Genomic DNA, 23,547 nt, shown 5'->3' on the forward strand with positions numbered 1-23,547 from the left:
ACTAGATGAGTATGAATCCAAATCAAGGATGAAAGATGAGCACATTAAGGAAATCAAGGAGCAACATAACAGGTGGAAGAAAATTCAGGAGGAAGGAACTGTACATATGAAGGAGATTATAGAACAACAAAGCAAGGAAAAGGTGAAGGAAGTGGTTAGGGTACTGAGAAGTATTGAATCTTTATTCAGGGATGTAGCGGATAAGAAAAAATGTGTAATAATTTCAGGAGTAAATGAAAAACATATGACAGTAAGATCAGGAAAAGAAAGAGAAGAACTGAATAAGGTTCAAGAAAAAATATCAGTAGTTATGGAGGGTAACAACGAACCTCAAGAAGAGACTGAAGAAGTGTTTTGGTTAGAAAAGTACCAGGGAGGATGGGCGAGACCATTGAAGGTGAAGTTTATGTCCAGGTAATAGTAAATGAAATCATCAATAAAACATGGAAATTATCAGAGAAAGAAGGGTTCAAAAATTTTCAATAAAGAGAGATGCAAATGAGGAAGAAAGAGCTAAAATAATGGAGTTAGTAAAGGAAGCAAAGGCAATAAATGAACAGAGAATGGAGGAAGAGAAGATGGTGTTCTATTGGAGATACAGACAAGAAATTGAGGAAGTGGTACCGACAGAGAGAAGGAGAAAAGAGAGTATAAAAAGCAACAAAAAAAGTCTGAAAGTGGCACATACTACAGTATGTTGATGGCTTAATTGGCAAGGTTAGAAATCAATTATTTCTTGCGGGTACATGAACCTGATGTTATGTGCTTTGTAGAGACTAAGTTAACAGAGGATATTGATGTCCATATGGGAGATGGTAAATACAAACTGGAGAAGAGACAGAAAAGAAAAAATGGGAGGAGAAGTGATGACAGCAATGAAGAACAACATAAATGTAGTTACTGTGGAAATGGGAGAAGGTAGGGCTGAAGTGATTAATATGAAACTAGAAACTGGAGAGAATGGTAAGAGAGATATGGCAGTAGTGTATGTTCCCCCTAAGACAAGTCCATGGAATGACGATGAATACCAGGAGATGTTGTCAGACATGGCTAGCTATCCACAGAAAGTGACTGAGAAAAACAACAAAATAATTTTAATGGGTGACTTTAATTGTAAAGAGGTGAACTGGGAGGAAAGGAACTCAGGAGGCAGTGAAGATTTTGGGGGCACTAAACTGTTAAATATAAAAATGAATTATGTGATGAAGCAGTGGGTCAAAGAAGAGACATGATTCCAAGGTGAGGACACACCACAAGATTAGACGTATGCTAACCAAAGAACCTGACATAACTGAATCTTTGAAACATCTGTGTCCTATAGGAAAAAGTGATCATGTGCATTGAGTTCCAGACAATAATAGGGAAATCGGTGCCAAGAGACGAGCTCTATAGGCAGGGAAGCTACAACTTTGGGAAAGCAAACTTTACAGGATTGAGAAAATTTTTTGAAAATGAGGATTAGAGAAAATTCAGAGAAACAAGAGAGATACAGCGGAAGTGGGATAACTTTCTAGACCTCTATAATTTGGGAGTGGAAAAATATGTGCCAAGAGTAAGGGGGAAAGAAAACAGGAAAAAGGTGTGGTTTAACAGAAGGTGTATGACAGCAAAAAAAGAGAGGGACATGGCATGGAACAACTGGCGAAAGAGAGGTAATAACAGAGCAAAGGAAGAATATAAAAGAACTAGAAATGAATACACAAGAATACATAGAGAGGAAGAAAGGAACTTTGAAAAAGGTATAATAGACAAATATAAGGATGAACACAAACTGTTTAATAGATCTGTCAATGGCAAACTGACACAAAAGGATGGAACCACCAAACTGAAAGTAAAAGGAGAGGTCTATAAAGATGCGGATAACCAAGCTGAAATAATGAACAAATGTTTCCAATCAGCTTTCACTAATGAAAAGGAGTTTGTGGAAGGGGAGGGAGTGACTAGAAATGTAGTGATATAAGATATTAAAGTGCAAGAACAGGAAGTGTATAAAGTACTGGAAACTCAACATGTAAGGAGAGCTCCAGAACCAGATCGTTTCGTTTCGTTTTGTTTTTAAAGGTTCCAACATGCTTGCATGAGTCGGCCTTGGTCACCTAATGGCGGCTCTCCATGCTGCACGATCCATTGCAGCCTCCCTGTTCAGTCCCTTAACCCTAAGGTCACACTTAATGACCTCGTCCCATGTCTTTCTCGGTCTACCCCTCATAACCCCACCCCCAATATTAACACTTCTCACCTTCCTCACCCAATTATCATCCCCCATCCTCCCCACATGTCCAAACCACCTCAATCTACCTCTCCTCATCACGACACCAATACACTCCAGTCCCATCCTACCTCTCAACTCTTCCATTGTAAACCCAGCCCCTCCAGGCCTTGGACGCAGGGACGCACTGCACATCCACCTAATCATTGTCATTTCTGTACGTCTGAGCCGGCGAATGTCTTCCTCCTTCACTGCCCAGGTCTCACTGCCATACAGCATTACACTCCTAACACATGCTGCATACAAAGACCCCTTAGCACATAGGGAGAGCCCTCTCAATGTCAGGAGAGGCAAGAGCTCCCTGAACTTCTTCCAACCACTTCTCACCCTAGCCACAGAGCTAGCTCCAGCCCCACCTCCAGCACACAACATGTCTCCCAAATAACAAAACTCTTCCACACACTCAAGAGATTCACCAGCAAGTTCAATCTTTTCACATCTGACGATCTCCACCTGCTCACCCCGGAACGCCGTACACATAAAATCAGCATTATCTCGCAGTCTACCTCTGATACCACTACATCTCTTATGCACCCATTTATCACACACACCGCACAAGATGGAATTACTTCCCACGCCCTTGTGGCAAACTGCACATGGCCATTCTCCCTCGTCTTTGACAGTACCGCCACCAACCCTAGATATCATCACTTTTGTTTTATCTGCATTTATCCTTAAACCCTTTTGCCCCATACCATCTCTCCACTTCCTAAACCTTTCCTCCGCCTCCCTTTCATTCTCTGCAATCAACACCAAATCATCAGCATACAACAACTCCCACAGGAGTCCGTTTCTAAAGTCACATGAAAGGGCTTCAAGTACCATGATAAACAACATGGGACTCAAGACTGACCCCTGATGCACACCAACATTCACGGAAAACTCATCACTCAAATCTCCATTCACTCTCACCTGGGTGTGAGCACCCACATACATGGCCATAACCACCCTAACCAGCCACTCCTCCAAGCCAAGCTTTCTCATTGCCCACTTCACCACCTCTCTAGGGACTCTGTCAAAGGCCTTTTCCAAATCAACAAAAACAAAATAAAGATCCCTTCTCCTACCAATATATTTTTCCTGAAGCTGTCGAACAATGAATATGGCATCAGTGGTCCCCCTACCTGGCATAAACCCAAACTGCATCTCATCAATATTCACTCTTTCTCTAATCATACCTTCTAAAACTCTCTCCATTACCTTCATTATCTGATCTAAAAGCTTTATACATCTATAATTTCCTCTTTCCAGGGCATCACCCTTCCCTTTATACACATTTACAATTACACTCTTCAGCCAATCATCTGGGACAACACACTCATAAATAATCCTATTTATCAGGTCAGTGACTAAACTCACCCCTATATCGCCTGAGGCCTTCAACATTTCGGCAGTCAACCCAGACACACTTGCTGCCTTCCCCACCCTCATCCTGCCTATTGCCTCACTCACAGTAGCAGTATCAATCAAAGGCCAAGGGCCAGACACTGGATCTGCTGGCTCCAAACCTTCCCTGTCCCAGTCAAACTCCTCATTGAACAACCGGTTATAATGCTCTCTCCATGCGTCTTTAATATCCTCACTGTTCACCACTACCCTTCCTTCATCATTTTTCACACACTGCTCACCTATGATATCCCGATTATCCCTCTTCACCTGACCTGCCACCCTAAATAAATTTTTCCTTTCCCCATGATTTAGGTTATCAAGTAATTGTCTCTGTGACTCAGACTTTGCCCTGTATACCTCTCTCCTAGCCCTACGCTTGGCAGCCAAATACTCCTCTTTGCTACCACCCTTCTTCCATTCCCGGAAAAGCCTTCTTTTCTTCTTAATTGCAGCTTCTACACCCTCATCCCACCACCAAGTTACTTTATGTCTTGGTGGTCCTCTTGTCCAGCCGCATGTTACATCAGTAACTCTCAAGAAATTGTTCTTGAGGGCTCTGTACTGTTCATTAACACCTCTGTCTACAGCTCCCTGTTCAGCCACCACTCTCCTCAACTCGCTATAGAAGGCATCCCTTACTACTTGGTTTTTCAGCTTCCATATTTTCCTCCTAGGTACATAAGTCCTCTTTTTCATCACTTGTTCTTTCAGCACCATATCACAAATCAATAGTTTGTGCTGCTGCACACACTCCTCACTTCCTATAACTTTAACATCCCTTACTAACCTCCTATCGGCCCTCCTAACCAGAAAATAATCTATCTGACTGCTATTTCCCCCAGACTCATACGTAATTAACCTACTGTCTCTTTTCCTAAAATATGTGTTGCACACAATCATGTCCGTTGCCTCCCCAAACTCGAGTATCCTTTCCCCTTCTGCATTCCTTAGACCATATGCACATCCCCCATGCACTCCTTCATAACCTTGTGCTGCTTCACCTACATGACCATTTAAGTCCCCTCCCAAAATCACTATCTCATCATCCTGCATACCACCCACTACACGTATTAAATCATCCCGAAATCTATCTTTCTCTGATTCATCCAATCCTGCCTGTGGAGCATATGCCGATATAATCACAGCTATCTTTCTTCCCAACAGAATTTTCACTACCAATATCCTATCGCTTACTCTCAAAACATTCATAACATATTCCACCCATTTCTCCGCAACCATCACACCAACACCTCCATATCCATCTGTCCCCCCCTCCCAAAACAACTTATAGCAACAGTCCTTCCCAACAATCTTTCTGGCTGATCCACCCCTGTACCGGACTTCCTGCAAACACGCCACATCCACCCACCTCCTACTGAATGCCTCAACGACTTCCCCTGCTCTTCCCCTCAAACTTCCCACATTCCATGAACCCACCCTCATCCCCATGGGTGATTTACTGTCCTCAGGCTTGCTTTGAAACCTTTTTTGTTTTGTCATCTTCAGTATTAATAAATGGGGACAGACACAGCACAGGTCCCACTCACTGCACAACCCCAGGTCCAGGCAATGGATCTGGGACCCCTAGCCCACCAGCTTACCAGTGGCTGTGGTAGTGGCCTCAGGGCACCCTGCCAGGACAGCTGCAGTGACACCCTCCAAGCACGTCTTGGCACTGCAACTATCCCGCCATTATACACCCACTGATAGGGCAGCCTCCTGGGGCGCTACTCCCAGGTTCGGGCCCCTCTCTATTGGGCGGAAGCGGCAACCTGGGAACCGCAATGCCCTGTACCCTCTAGCACAGGCCCGAGCCCCATCTCGCCCTGGCCCCATGATCTATGCCGGCGGAACCCCCGCCACGCCTCCCCCCAGAAGTCCGCCACTAGGTAGCGGGGGCAAAGTTTTCTGGCCGCATGCCCTTGCTGGCGCCAACCCCTGTAACGTAGTGGGATACGTTGTGTTAAATGTAAATGCAGAGAAAAACTGGCGGATATGATTCACAGTTTAATTGTGTGTTCTCTGGAAGAGGGGAAAGTGCCTCGGGAATGGAAGAGGGCTAATTTGGTACCAATTTTTAAGGGAAGAAACAAGGAAGAACCCCTGAATTATAGACCAATGTCCCTAACCAGCATGGTCGCAAAATTCTGCAAGAGAATCCTGAAAGATAGATGGATAAAATATCTGGAAGACATGAATATTTTGGCTGAAAGTCAGTTTGGATTTAGAAGAGGAAGGTTATGTGTTTCCAACTTGTTGAGCTTTTACTCAAGAACAATTGATGTGCTACAGGAGAGAGATGGTTGGGTAGATTGTGTGTAATTAGAGGCATTCGACAAGGTACCCCATAAAAGACTAATGTGGAAACTAGAGCATATAGGAGGACTGAAGGGAAACCTCCTGGAATGGATGAAAGACTTTTTGAGAAACAGACAAATGAGAACAGTAATAAAGGACAGGATGTCTGGATGGACTGAAGTAACAGTGGAGTCCCACAGGGCTCGGTGCTGGCGCCAGTAATGTTCCTGATTTACGTAAATGATATGGTACAGGGAGTAAACAGTTATGCAAGTCCGTTTGCTGATGATGCAAAGATCTTGAGGAAGGTAGAGGTTGAGGAGGACTGTAAAATGCTGCAGGAGGATCTGGATAGGTTACATGATTGGGGCCGGATGTGGGAAATGAAATTCAACGCAAAGAAATGTAAAATATTGGAAATGGGTAAAAGTACCATGAGGCCATCACTGAATTATTTGATGGGTAATGAACTAATCACAAAAGCGAGAGAAGAGAAAGATCTGGGAGTGCTGGTCCAGGATAGTTTGTCACCTGAAAAACACATTAACACGACAGTTAGAGAGACATATAAACTCTTGACTAACATAAGAGTAGCATTTCATTACATGGATGTGATGGTGAAAAAACTGATAGTGGCCATGATCTGCCCCAGGTTATAATACGCAGCAGTAGTGTGGTCCCCACACAAAAAGAAAGCTATAAACAAGATTGAGAGAATACAAAGAACAGCAACCAAGATGGTCCTCAGTCTGGCAGATCTGTTATACAGAGAGAGGCTGGAAAAGTTGGATTTGCCTTCCTTAGAGGAAACGAGAGATAGGGGCGACATGACTGCAGTGTTCAGGATCATGATGGGAGTAGATAAAACTGACAGAGATCTGTTTGTATGGGATAAGAAAGTAACAAGAGGACGGATTGAAACTGAAGAAGCCAAGCTGTTTGAAGGATATCAAGAAATATAGTTTTCCTTATAGTTGCACAGACCTGTGGAATAGCTTGGACAAAGAGATCGTCCGGTCTAAAAACTTAAATGAGTTTAAAGCAAAATTTGACTTATTAAGAAGCATAGGAAGCGTTAGGAGGACCATACTGAGGTGGTTTGGCCATGTGGAGAGGATGGAGAGTGAGAGACTGATGAGGAGAGTGTATGTGAGTGAGGTGGAGGGGGGGAGAGGGAGGGGGAGGCCAAGGATGAGATGGAGGGATGGAGTGGAGAGGTATATGAGAGAGGGGGTGTGAGTTGGGAGCAGGACAGTGAAATGGCGGGGGACAGGGCGACGTGGAGGTGATTGGTTGTGGCCTCCTCGTGCGGGACTGAAGCGTCTGGCAGTAGATAGATAGACAGAAAGAAGAAATAGAGACAGTACCACACGAGCATAGCTCATTTCCTGTTTATCACAATTAGGTAAATACACAACACTCAACACACTCAACACTCAATAGACACACAACACACTCAACACACGCACAACACACTCAACACATGCAACGCTAACAATACACTCAACATATTCAACACAATACACTCAACACATTCAGCACAGACAATACACTCAACACACATGAGACGCAAGAGAGGCAGGACTTACCACACATCGCTCCGCGCTTGGCCAATCTTGGCCACAACTGGCCATACCTAAATAGTATCTTTATTGAGTCAAGCTCTGTACTAGGTTAAACTAAATGGTGTTCCAATATAAAAGAGGAAGTTTAAGTAAAAGTGTTGTTCAAATAACAGAATACAACAGGGTAGTACAGGAATGCGCCAAGCACGCAAAATCAGCTGTTTAGTGTTTAGTCTGTGACGTACAGGAATGCAAAACTGTAAGTAGAATCTTTCTCTTAATACCACAAGATGACCACCATCTTTAGTAATGCAAATTTGGAAGGAGTTAAGAAAAGGGATAAAGGCAGAAAGCAGGATGATGATTTCTACCAGGAACTGGTTGAAATGGAGACATACAATAAGCTGGTAGAAAGGGTACACAGGTTAGAGAAGGCATTTCAGAGTGAAATGAATGACATTAAGAAGTAATTGCAGATGCAGGAGGAAAATGAAAAATTAGTAAAGGAGGTTAACAAGAAAGACACAACAACAGATGAGCTGTCAGTTGAGGTGGGTTCACTTAGAAAGAAGATTAGTGAAATGGCAAGCACAGTTGTCAACACCGAGAGTATTATGGAAGAATTCAGATACGATACAGAGATCTAAAATACAGAGATCTAAAAGCTTTATACCTCTATAATTTCCTGGAAAGAGGAAATTATTGAGGTATAAAGCTTTCAGATCAGATAATGAAGGTAATGGAGAGAGTTTTAGAAAGTATGATTAGAGAAAGAGTGAATATTGATGAGATGCAGTTTGGGTTTAAGCAAGGTAGGGGGACCACTGATGCCATATTCATTGTCTGACAGCTTCAGGAAAAATATATTGGTAGGAGAAGGGAACTGTATTTTGTTTTTGTTGATTTGGAAAAGGACTTTGACAAAGTTCTTAGACAGATGGTGAAGTGGGCAATGAGAAAGCTTGGCTTGGAGGAGAGGCTGGTTAGGGTGGTTATGGCTATGTATGTGGGTGCTCGCAACCAGGTATGAGTGAATGGAGATTTAAGTGATGAGTTTTCCGTGAATGTTGGTGTGCATCAGGGGTCAGTTTTGAGTCCCATGTTGTTTATCATGGTACTTGAAGTCCTTTCACGTGACTTTAGAAACGGACTCCCGTGGGAGATGTTGTATGCTGATGATTTGGTGTTCATTGCAGAGAACGAAGGGGAGGCGGAGGAAAGGTTTAGAAAGTGGAGAGATGGTATGGGGCACAAGGGCTTAAGGGTAAATGCAGATAAATCAAAGGTGATATCTAGGGTTGGTGGTGGAACTGTCAAAGACGAGGGAGAGTGGCCATGTGCAGTTTGCCACAAGGGCGTGGGAAGTAATTCTATCTTGTGCGGTGTTTGTGATAAATGGATGCACAAGAGATGTAGTGGTATCAGAGGCAGACTGCGAGATAATGCTGATTTTATGTGTACAGCGTGTCGGGGAGAGCAGGTGGAGATTGTCAGGTGTGAAAGGATTGAACTTGCTGGTGAATCTCTTGAGTGTGTGGAAGAGTTTTGTTAGTTGGGAGACATGCTGTGTGCTGGAGGTGGGGCTGGAGCTAGCTCTGTGGTTAGGGTGAGAAGTGGTTGAAAGAAGTTCAGGGAGCTCTTGCCTCTGCTCACATTGAAAGGATTCTCCCTACATGCAACGTGCAGCATGTGTTAGGAGTGTAAAGCTGTATGGTAGTGAGACCTGGGCAGTAAAGGAGTAGGACATTCACCAGCTCAGACGTATAGAAATGACAATGATTAGGTGGATGTGTGGTGTGTCCCTGCATGCAAAGTCTGGGGGGGCTAGGTTTACGATGGAAGAGTTGAGAGGTAGGATGGGACTGGAGTGTATTAATGTTGTGATGAGGAGAGATAGATTGAGATGGTTTGGACATGTGGAGAGGATGGGGGATGATAAATGGGTGAGGAAGGTGAGAAGTGTTAATATTGGGGGTGGGGTTATGAAGGGTAGACCGAGAAAGATATAGGACGAGGTCATTAAGTGTGACCTCAGGGTTAAGTGTGACCTCAGGGAGGCTGCACTGGATCGTGCAGCATGGAGAACTGCCATTAGGTGACCAAGGCCAACGCATGCAAGCATGTTGGAGTCTTTAAAAACGAACAATAAAGCAAGCAAGCACTCTGATGGATAATAGCAGTGAAACTGAGGAGAAGGTAACCTAGGTGAATGAATTGATGCAAAGCTACAAAAATGATGTATGTATGAAAGTGGCAGTCATTGTAGCACATGCACCATGTGATGACAGGAGTGAAACAGCGAGACAGGTTTTGGGGTGAACTGGGTGAAGTAGTAGGAGAAATGCCCAGGAGTTATAAAGTAATTGTAATGGGCAATATGAATGGTATTGTACAAAATGGTCCTGTGAATGATACAATGGGTAATAATGGAGTACCAGGAAAGACTGATAATGGGAAGTGACTGAAGGACAAGTGTAAGGAAAGGAGGTTGTGCATTTGTAATTCTTATATTAAACACAAAAGTGCAAATCAATATAACTGGTACAGTGGAAATGGAGATCACGTTGAAAGGGGCTTGACTGATTACGTGCTTGTAAAAAAGTCGATGCTGGGTAGTGCTGCTGATACGAGGGTAGTGAGAGGAAGATGAGGAGGTTTGTCTGATCATATGACTGTGGTATGCAAGATCGAGCTGAGAGGATGAGGTGGACTAGGAGAGAGGGGAGCTCTCAGAGACTGAAAGCCAAGAAACTTATTATTGAGAGGATGAGGTGGACTAGGAGAGAGGGGAGCTCTCAGAGACTGAAAGCCAAGAAACTTATTATCAAAGAAATGGCAGATGAATATCGGACCAAAGTAGGGGAGGAGTTAGAATCAATGAGTTAGAATGAAATGGATCTGGACAGTTTGTGGAATGTATATAGGGACTGCTTAGTTAGGAATGCTAAAGCAGAGTGTGGTGTGGCAAGAGTGGCACCAAAGAAGAAAGGTATGGCATGGTGGGATGAAGAGGTTAAGAGAGCACTGGAGGAAAAGAGGGAAAAAATGGCTAGAGTGAATACAGCACAGGGGTTCAGTTGAAATAAGAAATGAATATATTGAGATCAAGAAGCAAGTAAAGAGACTAGTGAAGTGGAAAAAGAAGGAGGTAAATGATGATCTAGGAAGAAAAATGAATGCAAATTACTTTGAAAATCGTAAGCTATTCTGAAAAGAGGTGTGGAACTTTAGCAGTGACAGTGGAAGGAAATGTGAATATGTGAAGGATGTAAGCAGGAGATTATTAACCCATGGGGATGAAGTAAGGTTCAGATGAAAAAAATATTTTGAAAGTGATGAATAGGAATGGAGAGAGCAAAGCGACTGTACGAGGGGCATTCAAAAAGTTTTGGCAACAGCGTAATAAAAGCAAAATTAATAGAGATACACATTTATTGCAGTTCACACTCCTTCAACATACTCTCCTCTAAGGTTTACACACTTCTGGAGCCGTGTCACCCACTTAACAAAGCACTCTGAGCACTCAGTTACAGGTATACTCTTCAGTTCTGAATTTATCCTCCTGGCAAGGTCCTGTTCCCTTCGAAGAGGATTCCAGCAAGTTTATCTGACAATTTAGGGAATATCCAAAAGTCACACGGTGTCAGGTCAGGACGGCACCGTGTGACTTTTGGATATTCCCTAAATTGTAAGAAAAACTTGCTGGAATCCTCTTCAAAGGGAACAGGACCTTGCCAGGAGGATAAATTCGGAGCTGAAGAGTATACCTGTTTCTGAGTACTCAGAGTGCTTGTTAAGTGGTTGACACTGCTCCAGAAGTGTGTAAACCTTAGAGGAGAGTATGTTGAAGGAGTGTGAACTTTAATAAATGTGTATCTCTATTAATTTTGCTTTTATTACCCTGTTGCCAAAATTTTTTGAACACCCCTCGTAGTAGTAGTAGTAGTTGTTCCCTAGGCAGTCTGGCCTAGACTGCAAAGCGACTGTTGATATGATTGGTTTTGGGGAGTGGGCTACAGAGGGGGAATGCAGTGCCAGGAAAGTGACACTAGCAGAGGCGAAGAATGCTGTGAAGTGGCTGAAAAATGGGAAAGCAGCTGGGGTTGATGAGATGTATGAAGAGATGATTAAGTGTAGTGGAGAGAGTGGAATGATGTGCTTGTTGGAGATATGTAAGAAGGCAGGGATGAGTGAAAATGTGCCAGTAGTTTGGAAAATGGCAGTGATTGTATCCCTGTACAAAGATAAAGGTGAGCAAAGTGAGTGCAAGAATTACCTTGGCATAAGACTATTGAATGTGGTGGGGAAGGTATATGGAAGATTTATTACTGAGAAAGTAAGAGCGATATCAGAGGTCCTAGTGAGTGACGAATCGGGTGGCTTTAGGAGTGGCAGAGGATGTGTGGATCACATATTTGCAGTAAGACAGACAGTGGAGAAGGCATGTGAGATGGATTAAAGGGTGTTTATGGCATTTACGGACCTGGAAAGAGCATACGACAAAGTAGACAGAGAAGGACTGCAGAAGGTTTTGTGCATGTATGGTGCAGTTGGTAAGCTGCTAAGTGCTGTCAGGAGTTTTTATGATGGTAGTGAGGCATGTGAAAGGGTAAATGGGCATCCAAGTGATTGGTTCACGATCAGTGTGGGCATGCAACAAGGTTGTGTGATATCCCCATGGTTGTCTAATATATATATGGATGGGGTGATGAGAGAAGTAAAAACATGAAAGTGAGAGAGAGGGATGGTGTTGGTAATGAATGGTGATGGAATATTTCAAATTTGTTGTATGGTGATGATGCAGTGCTACTTGCAAATACCAGACAAGAGATTGGTAGACTAGTGCAGAGTTTTGTAGATGTCTGTGGGTGTCATGCCTTGAGAGTAAATGTAGAAAAGAGTAAAATGATGGTTACTGGGAGAGATGATGACTCCCAGTGTGATATTACAGTGAATGAAGAAAAACTGGAATTGGTGAGAGAATTCAATTACCTGGGTACAGTGACAGAAAAGAGAGAAAAATGTACAAAACAAGTGGAAACTAGAGTGACACAAGGAAGGAAAGTAGTTGGTGCTATGAAGGCCTTGAGAGAAAACAAAGCCTTGAGTGTTGCTGCTGCGTGAGGCTTACATGAACGAATGTTAGTGCCAACTTTAACACATAGATGTAAGACTATGGTGTGGCATGAAAATAAAAAGTCAAGAGTAAGGGCAGTGGAGATGGGACTGCTGAGGAATGTATGTGATGTACAAAGATGGGACAGAAGACGGAATAATGTGATTTGTGAAAGATGTGGAGTGAAGAAGTCTGTGGACACCAAAATCAAAGAGAGTGTACTGAGATGGTTTGATCATGTGGAGAGAATGGATGACAACAGAGTGGCGAAAAAGGTATATCTGAGTGATTCTGAAGGAGAGAGGAGGCAAGGTAGGCCAAGAAAATGGAGGGATATGGTGAATGAGTGTGTGAGGAAGAGAGGTATGGAAGTTGGTGAGGCAAAGGTACTGCCAAGAGAATGAGCTGACTGGAGGAATTTTGTGCAGAGTCATGCATATCATGCATAACCAAGGATTTGGCATCCCTTTTTAACATGGCAGCATATGGTTTGACTCCATCAGGTAGGTATATGTGAAGCTACAGAAGTGGTGAAATTGTTTTTGGCCTATCTGATGAAGCCAGGATTATGAGGGCTTGAATGATGAGTGAATGGAAGCATGGCTCACTGAACTGGGCAAATTTGGCTGTCTGGACATTGCAACTCCTCACCTGGAAAGGTCAGAAGGTCAGGATGATGATGATGATGATGATGATGATGATGATGATGATGATGATGATGATAATGTTTAAAATTATCTAGTGATAGCAAGAATACGACAGAAAAGTATATAATCAGACTGAAGGGGTTAATGTGCAGGAGTAGGTTGATTACACGAGTGGGCAAGCTGAACATAAGAAAAGATCCCCTGTATCGGAGCCTACAAGGCACTGAGTTATAGATCAGTGTGAGCTTAACAGTCAACTAAAGAACACCATTAACACCCTAACTCACACTCATGGGTCAACTTGCCACACATAAGTTTATACCTGATTATATTCTTTTGCATATAAGTATACACCAGAAAGATCTACTTATGTATGTTGTCATTTTCTCCATCTGATATAGCATATACAAGTGACATGTAACATATGTGAGTCTCTGTCTTCCTATTTTGACTGGTTAAACAATGTCCCCACCTACTTACTCAATGTAGTGCTGCTCTCAGGTGACTGCCCTTTCCTCTTTTCTATCCTTCTTTCCTCCTTTCCTTTTCTGTCTTTCTTTCCCTCATTTTTTCCTCATCTGTTTATGGGTGACTTTACACTGAGTGACAAGCCAAATGGTTTCCAGTACACAAGGAAACCATTTACGAGTACTACATTGGATGGTAACAACATAATCAAATTATAGCACCTGGTGGTTTTGTGGGTAATTAAGGTGCTCCAATCAGACTGAGCCTGGGCAGACTTATATCGACCGGAAGCTTCCAAATCTCACCCTCATTCATTAGAGGCACCCCCACATCCACTGCCCTCCCTTGCACCTCCTTTACAACCCCATCCATGTATATATTAAACAGCCATGGAGACATCACACAACCCTGTTTCAGTCCCACACTGAGATCAAAGAACTCACTCAGCTCACCATCCACTCGCACCGTAACCCTAGCTCCCTCGTACATACTCTTCACAGCACTCAACAATTTTCTCTCCACTCCATATATTCTTAATACCTTCCACATACCTTGCCTATCTATTCTGTCATAAGCTTTCTCCAAGTCCATGAAGGCAGCATACACTTTCCTTCCCTTCTCTAGATACTTCTCCACTAAACATCTTAGAACAAATATCTGATCTACACACCCTTTTCCCTTCCTAAATCCCCCTTGCTCGTCTCCAACTAGCTCCTCTGTCATATGCCTAACCCTATCAATGAGTATTCTACCATATATTTTACCAGTCACACTAAGTAGGCAAATACCCCTATGGTTACCACATACTTCTCTCTCTCCTTTTCCTTTGTATAAAGGAACAATTATACCTGATTTCCAGTCCTCTGGAACCCTTCCCTCTTGCCAAGCCAATCTACACAACTTCCATATCCACTCCACAACAATCTCACCCCCATACCTAAGCATTTCACCACACACTCCATCAATTCCTGGGGCCTTTCCCAACTTAATCTTCTTCATTGCTTCCACTACTTCCGCCCTACTGATCTCTTCCTCCCTCCTCTCATCTCTTCTTCTCCCAGCCATTCCCCAACCCCTTATACTCGCACTGCTCTCACTCTCCACATTCAACAAATCCTCAAAGTGCTCCTTCCATCTCCTCAGTTTCTCTCTCTTCTCCACCAACAATCTATTATTCCTATCTTTCACTCCCCTACTATTTCCCCTTTCACACTGCCTTACTTTCTTTACCTCCTTCCAAAACAATTTCTTACTCTCCCTCCATTTCACACTCAGATTCCTCCCAAACTCCTCATCCACTTTCTTTTTACTCTCCTTCACCAGTCTCTTAACCTCCCTTCTCCTGCTCACATATACCTCTCTGAAAGTTAATGTAAACAAAAGTAAAGTTATGGTGTTTGAGAGGAATGAAGTCACAGAGTGTGCAGTGAGGTTGGATGGTGAGGATATGGAGAATGTGAGTGCATTCAAGTACAGTACTTGGGTAGTGTGATGAGTAAGGATGGAACTTTGGGGGATGAAGTGCGTGAAAGGGTACAGCAGGGAAGGAAGGTCGTTGGTACACTGAAAGCAGTGATGAGAAATAGGGAGGTGAGTATGGAAGTTAAGAAGTCACTGCATGACAGTATTGTGATCCCTACCCTGACGTATGGAAGCGAGGCATGGACCTTGCAAGAGGGGAACAAGTCAAGAGTGAGAGCAGTGGAAATGAGTTACTTGAGAGGAGCACGTGGAGTGACGTGGAGGGACAGGTTGACGAATGAAGAAGTGAAGGAACAATGTGGGGTGGATGTGGTTGAGAAGATTAGGAGAAATACATTGAGGTGGTTTGGACATGTGAAGAGAATGGAGAATGAAAGACTGACTAAGAGGGTGTATGTAGGTGAGGTGGAGGGAGGGAGAGGGAGAGGTAGACCGAGGATGAGGTGGAGGGATGGAGTTGAGAGGTATATGAGGGAGGGGGGGGTGAGTTGGGGAGAGGGTAGTCAAATGATGGGTGACAGAGCGACTTGGAGGCGTTTTGTCTGCGGCCACCCTTTGCGGGATTAGGGCGTCGGGCTACAGATAGATAGATAGAATTGGACTGCAGGTTCAAAAGTGGTACATAAACTGGAGGGAACAAAAAGGAGAAAGGTAGTAGGCCCAAGTCATGACAAGTATGTAAACAAGATGATTAAGTTGATGCACTCACATGTAGATGGAATACTATCTAGTTTACTAGCGATGAACGATTATATCAAAGAAAAGGAACCACATATTGTTTGCCTAACTGAAACAAAATTAACACCAAGGATATCAAACGATACACTAAACCTAGAGGAATACAATATATGGAGAAGAGATAGGAACTTAAAAAAAGGAGGAGGAATTATAATATTAACAAAGAAAAATCTGCAAGTCAAGGAAATACAACTAGATGTACCATCACAGATAGAACTGATAGCGGTAGAGATTAGTATGTCTGAAGGGAAAGTAAATGTGGTAAATTTATACATGCTGCCCAGATCAAACATTTGGGAAAAAGGAGAATATGAAGACCCGGCAGAGAAAACAATTCAAAGTTTAAGAGCATTACTACATAGAATGGAAGAGAAATCTGAAAGAATTATACTAACTGGAGATTTCAATACAAATATAAATTGGAATAATCTAGATATAAAAAGCCAGGAAAGCCGTTGGGAACTAAAGCTCCTGGACCTTGTGCAGGAGTTTTTCCTAACACAGCATGTAAAAGAAAGCACCAGAAAAAGAGGATTTGACATACCATCAGTACTAGATCTTATATTTTACTAGGCAAGAAAATGATATTGACAATATAATGTATCACCCTCCATTCGACAAGTGACAATGCAGTATTAAGTTACAACTTCAGGATTTCATATGACATAGTTAATAGTAATGAAAGTTACAAAAAGAGCCTTAACTACAAAAAGGGCAACTATCATGACCTAAAGAAATACTTCTTAGAAACAGATAGGGAAAAAGAGCTTAGAGGACAAGATTTAAATGTTATATATAGAAAATTTTGTGAACTTTATGAAACAGGAATCCGGAAGTACATCCCACAGCACAAAGAGGCAGAAAAGAAAATAAAGAAATGGTTTAATACAGAATGTAAAAAATCAAAAGAAAAAGGGATTTGCTGTGGAAGAGATACAGAAGAAACAATAGTGAAAGGGCATATAACAACCATAAACAGGCAAGAAACAATTATACAAGAAAAAGGAGGGAGGCTCAAAAACAGTTTGAGGAGAACATCGTAAATAAAAGTAGTGATCAGCCGAAGCCATTTTACAGCTACATCCGATGCAAAACCAAAGTAAAAAACAAAATACAATCCATTACAGATGAGGGGATCAACTATACACAAGAGAGGAATATCTGTGAAGCACTAAATAAGAATTTCCAATCAATTTTTACAGAAGAAAAAAATTTTGAGAGGGATTATATAGAACATGCATGCCCACACACACTACCAGATATACAAATATCAGAAAAAGAAATACAGGAGGAGCTAAGTAAATCAGACAAAGGAAAAGCAAATGGTCCTGATGAAATTTCATGTTGGGTGCTATATGAATGTGCAAAGGAGTTAAGTAAACCGTTATTTTTAATTTTCAAGGAATCCTTGGAACAAGGTAAACTACCTGATACTGTATTTGGAAAAATGCAAACATTGTTCCCTTATTAAAGAAAGGGAATAGACAAAATCCACTCAACTACTGACCAGTACTCGTATCACTAACCAATGTTGTAAGCAAGGTATTAGAAAAGCTGATAAGAAAAGTTTGGGTAAATCGTCTAGAAGAACACAATATGATAACAGAAAGACAGTTTGATTTCAGAAAGGGAAAATCATGTGTTACCAATCTGTTGAGCTACTATGACAGAGTAACAGAAACATTACAGAACAGAGAAGGATGGGTGGACAGTATCTATTTAGATTTCGAGAAAGTATTTGAATGAGTACTGCACCAAAGACTTTTATGGAAACTGTACCATCAAGGAGGAATCCAAGGCAAACTGTTTTGTTGGATGCAAGATTTTCTAAAAAAAAAAAGGGAAATGGGAACAGTACTAAGGGGAAATTACTCATCATGGAGAGAAGTGACTCGCGGAGTTCCACAGGGCTCAGTGCTGGCACCAATTATGTTTTTAGTGTATATAAATGATACAGACAGTAATGTTGGAAATGAAAGCTATCTAAATATGTTTGCTGATGAAGCAAAAATACAAAGGAGAATTACTAACACAGACTCATGTAAAGAGCTACAAGAAGAATTAAATAAACTTCATGAATGAAGCAATACATGGCAAATGGAATTCAATGTGGACAAGTGTCAGGTAATCAAGTTTGGTAAAAGTGGAAAAAGACTTGATTGGGATTATAAGTTAGGAAGCAAAACCCTACACACATCAGAAAATGAGAAGGACCTAGGTGTGATTATCAATAACAGACTATCTCCGGCTGACCACATCACTGAAAAGGTATGGAACATGTATACACTTTTGCAAATATGAGAATAGCATTCACATATATAAATGAAGACATGCTAAAAAAGATAATAACATCATTCATCAGACAAACCTTGGAGTATGTGTCAGTAGTCTGGAGTTCTCATCTCAAAAAACACATAGATAAGATTGAAAAAGTTCAGAGGGCCGCTACAGGGTGGGTACCAAACGTAAGGGATCTAAGCTACAAAGAAAGACTAGAAAAACTGAATCTACCTACACTACAGGAGAGAAGGAAAAAAGGAGACATGATTACACTATACAAATGCATATCAGGGAAGGAGAAAGTAGATATGAAATGATTACATAACCTATGGGGATGCATCAGCAAGACGACACTGCAAAAAACTGCATAAAAAGAGAGGCGATAAAGACGTAAGGAAACTTAGTTTCCCAAATAGAGCAATTGATCAGTGGAATGCACTACCAAATGAAATAAAGTGTGCCAAAACAATTCATAAATTCAAGGATATTTACGATAAAAATGGTTTAAGACACGGGACAGTACGAGCTTGACTCATTCCTTACTGTAAAGATACAATCAGGTAAGAACAAACATAACACACCGTATTCAGCATACAGTACTCGTCAGAAGTATTCAGCGTTGTCCGCCGGGCGCGCAATACTTATGGCCCAAAAAGAATCACCCATTTTTGGGGGTAAGAATTGAGCCACAAGTTTGAGCTCTGAGCATGACGTCACGGTAGCCTGAGGCCTTCCGACACGCTGGTTGGTTCCCGCCTCAGTCGCCCACGGGCTGCCTGAGAGAGAGGAACTCCGCCGAGTGTCCCTCTCAAATTGCGCCATATTTTACCGAGTGTCCCGCAGTGTTTTGGCCTTTAAAACTTTGTTATGGCACCTACCCGTGAACTATCGAGTGAAATCATATCCCAGATCATTGCTCTAAAGGAGGCAGGCCACCAGACAGGGGAAATTAGTGAATTGGTTGGTGTGGCACGATCGACAGTGCGTCGTTGGTGTGCGCGGTTTCGGGAGGAAAACAGTGGTGAAGTTCCCACAAAGAAACCGAGGTCTGGTAGGCCTAGGAAAACTTCCCCAAGGTCTGTTAATGTTTTAAAACGTGCAGTGGAGTTTAATCCTCGTGTGAGTGCAAGGAAAATTAAGGAGAGCAACCCAGAAGTGTTTGGTGAGGTGTCAGTGAGAACAGTGTCTCGTAGGGTGCATGAGCTTGGTTACACAAGTCACAGGCCTGTGAAAAAGCCTCTTCTCTCTAGCAGCCAGAGAATTCGTAGGCTTGCCTTTGCTAATAAATATCTAAACTGGGGTGAGGAGCAATGGTTGTCAGTGTTGTGGTCTGATGAGGCAACGTTTAGTGTTACCTGTAACAGAGGAGCACGCAAAGGTAGTGACCCACTTGACCCACGGTATGTAGAAAGCACAGTTAAACATCCTGATTCACTCATGGTATGGGGTTGTTTCTCAGGGAAGGGTTTGGGGAAGCTTGTTGTACTTCCCAAGAACCTCAGAGTGAATCAGGATGTTTACCTGGAGCTTCCGTGTGATCATTTACCAGACTCCTTCGAGCTAACAGGTGCACGAGTGTTTCAGCAGGACGGTGCACCTGCTCACAAGGCCAAATCGGTCACCAATTGGCTTCGTGACTGCGAGGTATCATTCATGACAGACTGGCCAGGAAATAGCCCAGACCTCAACCCGATTGAAAACCTCTGGTACCTCGTAAAGAAGAGTCTCCAAGGGAAGGACGTGAGCTCTCTGCCTAAGCTGGAAGCCGCCATTCGTGACTCCTGGGACAAAATACCTCTCCAGCACCTCAGGAGCCTCGCCCTTTCACTTCCAAGACGTCTCAGGTCCGTGAAGAAACGTAAAGGCTACCCTACGAAGCACTAAAGGTAAATAAAATGCATTATTTATATGTTTTTTCAATGTTGAAAGGTTTGTTTCTCAGGAGGGACGCAGGGCGCTCCATACTTCTGACGAGCACTGTACACCAATGCATTCAGCACATATCAACACTCAACACACACCGCACCTAGCACATGCCAACAAACTCAACACATATAGGAGGACATTAACACACTCAACACAAACACAGGTAACACACTAATGCACTAAACTGAACACACCACATACTCAATATGCAACACACTCAACAAATATCCAAGCACACTGACACAAAAGAAATGCACACAATACACTACTTAATGAATTAAATGGAATGTATGAGCATACTCAACATACAACATGCTGAACACATTCCAACACACTCAACACACACATCAGCACACTTAACACACATATCAGCATATAATTATTTACCAACAAAGCAGCATACCATCATATATCAACACATGCCCACACACTCAACATCCATATCAACATACTAACACACTCAACACACACACCACCATACACCAACACACTCAGCACATAAAAACACATTCATGGGAACACACCAACATACTCAATACATAACACACTCAACATACACAAACACATTCAACATACACCAACACATTTAATGTATGACAACATAATTCAGCAACTCAGCACACACTAACAGACTCAGCATAACACCCAGCAACACACACAATGCACAAAGGAACATACCAACATACTCAATACACAACACACCAACATATTTAATACACAACACACTCAGCATACACTAACACACTTAGCACACAACAACATACATCAACACACTTAGCACACACCAACACACTCAACATACACTAACACACTCAGCATACACCAACACACTCAATGTAATGCATAGCAACACACACACAACACAAAGGAACACACCAACATACTCAACATGCACCAACACACATGATGAATACTAGCACACTCACTCTTCTGCCATGAACATAATCAGACCCATCACATAAAAGATACTTACTGCAACGACCATACTTACTGTAACCAATACATTTCACACTTGCTGTTGCACATTATCATGAAAATCTATAAAATTTTACATAAAATACAGTATACTGTCAAGCAAAGTTAGGCAAAGATTTCTATATTTTTTTCTATACAGTATTTTGATTGCTGCTTACACCAATAAAAGTTAAGTATAGTATGGGACTGCCTGATACTGTGTTTTACTACAAACACATTTATTATCCATAACATACATTCGACTGGGTGACCTACCTTCTGCTGGAGCATATCCTGCTGGATAACCATCTCTGACCGGCCCTTTCCTGCCTTAGCTGCTCCACGGATCAATGCTGTGGATGCACCATGTCCGATGCCTACCGAGAAGACGCGAGTCTCATGTGCATGGCGTGCCACCAGTTCTGTCACCTGGTCTACATTCCACACCTCGCCATCAGATATCAGTAGGATCTGTGAGTACACAATCTTGCCTCAACTTTACTGATTATAAATGATCCTAAGTTCCCTTTTCTTCATCACATTCTAGCAACATCCGGCAGTGTTCACACCTTCATTTACACCATCATTCCAAAAAATGTCAACAGACTAACTTACTTCCTCACTTCATAGTTAAAGGTACTGTGTTTTACTGGTCATTCTGATCAGAATGACATAAAATATTACAAAGAAAATTATTTTTATACGTATTTATGTACTGAATTTAAGAAGTAACATTTTTATCTAAATATTAGAATTAAAGAACTGGAAAACATTAAATTACTGTATATACGATACCTGAATCCACTGGGACACTGATTCTGAGGGAAGCTTTCACTAACTTCCTTCAATGTAAACTTTATGTGTAACTGAACTAACCATTACCCCCCCCCCCACATACACACAGAACTAGTTGGTTGGATAGACAGAGAACTCGACCAGAAATACACATAATCAAAAACCAAGATGAGTCTGGCACAAACACAATGAGTATAGGTACATAATTCTAACATACATCACTATATACAGCAGGTATCCCTGGGATTGTGGGAGAAACAATACTACTCATATATTTCCTGCATGTCATGGAAGTGACAAAAAGGTGTGTGGAAAGAAGCAAACTGTGAATCCCTATATCCTTTAAACAGCTACCTGGAAACAGATCACAGAACACCAGGATCTGAGTCCTGTGTTTGCCCTTGATCAAATAAAACCTGCAACCCTCATGTGGTTCTGTGGAATAGTAACTCATTCAGTTCGTGCGAAATTTCAAATACTGTACAGGCAAACCCTGCTTTAACTATGCAATTGGTTAAGTAAAAACCCATCGCTAGGAAGGGTGTTGTAAATTGGGGACTATTTAACATGTAAAGTATAGGGATGCGATTTTGAGCCTTGGGTTTCCCCCAAATCAAGTCCTAAATCCACACAAATGAGTCCAAAAAAAAGTTTAAAGCCAATCTAAATGGCCTAACAGCCATAAAAGATGCTAACCTAGGCCTAACACCTGTAAATATCTATCTATCTATCTATTGCCAGATGCCTTAATCCCATAAGGTGTGGCCACAAACAAATTGCCACTATGTTGCCATGACTCCAGCCATTTCACTGCCCTGCTCCTACCTCATACCCCCCTCTCTCATACACCTCTCCACTCCATCCCTCCATCTCATCCTTGGCTTCCCCTTCCCTCTCCCCCCCTTCATCTCACTTACATACACTCTCTTCATCAGTCTCTCGCTCTCCATCCTCTCCAAATGGCCAAACCACCTCATGTGTTTCTCCTAACACTTTCTATCACATCCACACCACAACATTCCTTCACTTCCTCCTTTGTCAGTCTGTCTCTCCATGTAACTCCACATGCTCCTCTCAAATAACTCATTTTCACTGCCCTCACTCTTGACTTGGGTCTCTCCAACAAGGTCCAAGCTTCATTTCCATGTTAGAGTTGGTATTACAATACTGTCATGCAGTAACTTTTCACTTCCATGCTCACTTCCCTGTTTCTTATCACTGCTTTCACAGAACCAGGAACCTTTCCTCCTTGTTGTATCCTTTCAAGTGCTTCACCCTATAAACTTCCATCCTTACTCATCACACTACCCAAGTCTTTAAACGCACTCACATTTTCCATTTCCTCCTCATATGACCTCACTGTACATTTAGTGACTTCATTTCTCTTGAAGATCATAACTTTACTCTTCCCTACATTCACCTTTAGATTCCATAAATCAAATAATGTAAATAACTCACGAAAACCAACAAATATAATCTGAAAATCATAAAAAATTGGTCAGAAAATATAAACGTCTCTCATCACTTGCTTCTTGTAAGTCCATGTCCGGTACTAATCATCATCCTTGCTATCCCCACCGAGGCTAGGGGACATGTGGTGCTCCCTAGCACCCACTCATC

The 23,547-nt window shown here is 42.2% G+C and overlaps 1 protein-coding gene across 1 annotated transcript in view; it reads right to left on the reverse strand.

Annotated features, from left to right (window-relative positions):
• LOC145417842 (von Willebrand factor A domain-containing protein 5A-like) overlaps window positions 1-23,547 on the reverse strand; it is a 756,527-nt gene that overhangs the window by 303,802 nt on the left and 429,178 nt on the right. Inside the window, exon 10 of the mRNA XM_080286463.1 lies at window positions 21,409-21,603. Coding sequence (XP_080142589.1) covers window positions 21,409-21,603 — 195 coding nt within the window. The remainder of the gene's footprint in view (window positions 1-21,408; window positions 21,604-23,547) is intronic.

The sequence above is a fragment of the Coenobita brevimanus genome, chromosome 111 (assembly GCF_032717465.1).
Source record: "Coenobita brevimanus isolate Jiangsu-jjx chromosome 111, ASM3271746v2, whole genome shotgun sequence".
Classification (NCBI taxonomy): Eukaryota; Metazoa; Arthropoda; class Malacostraca; order Decapoda; family Coenobitidae; genus Coenobita; species Coenobita brevimanus.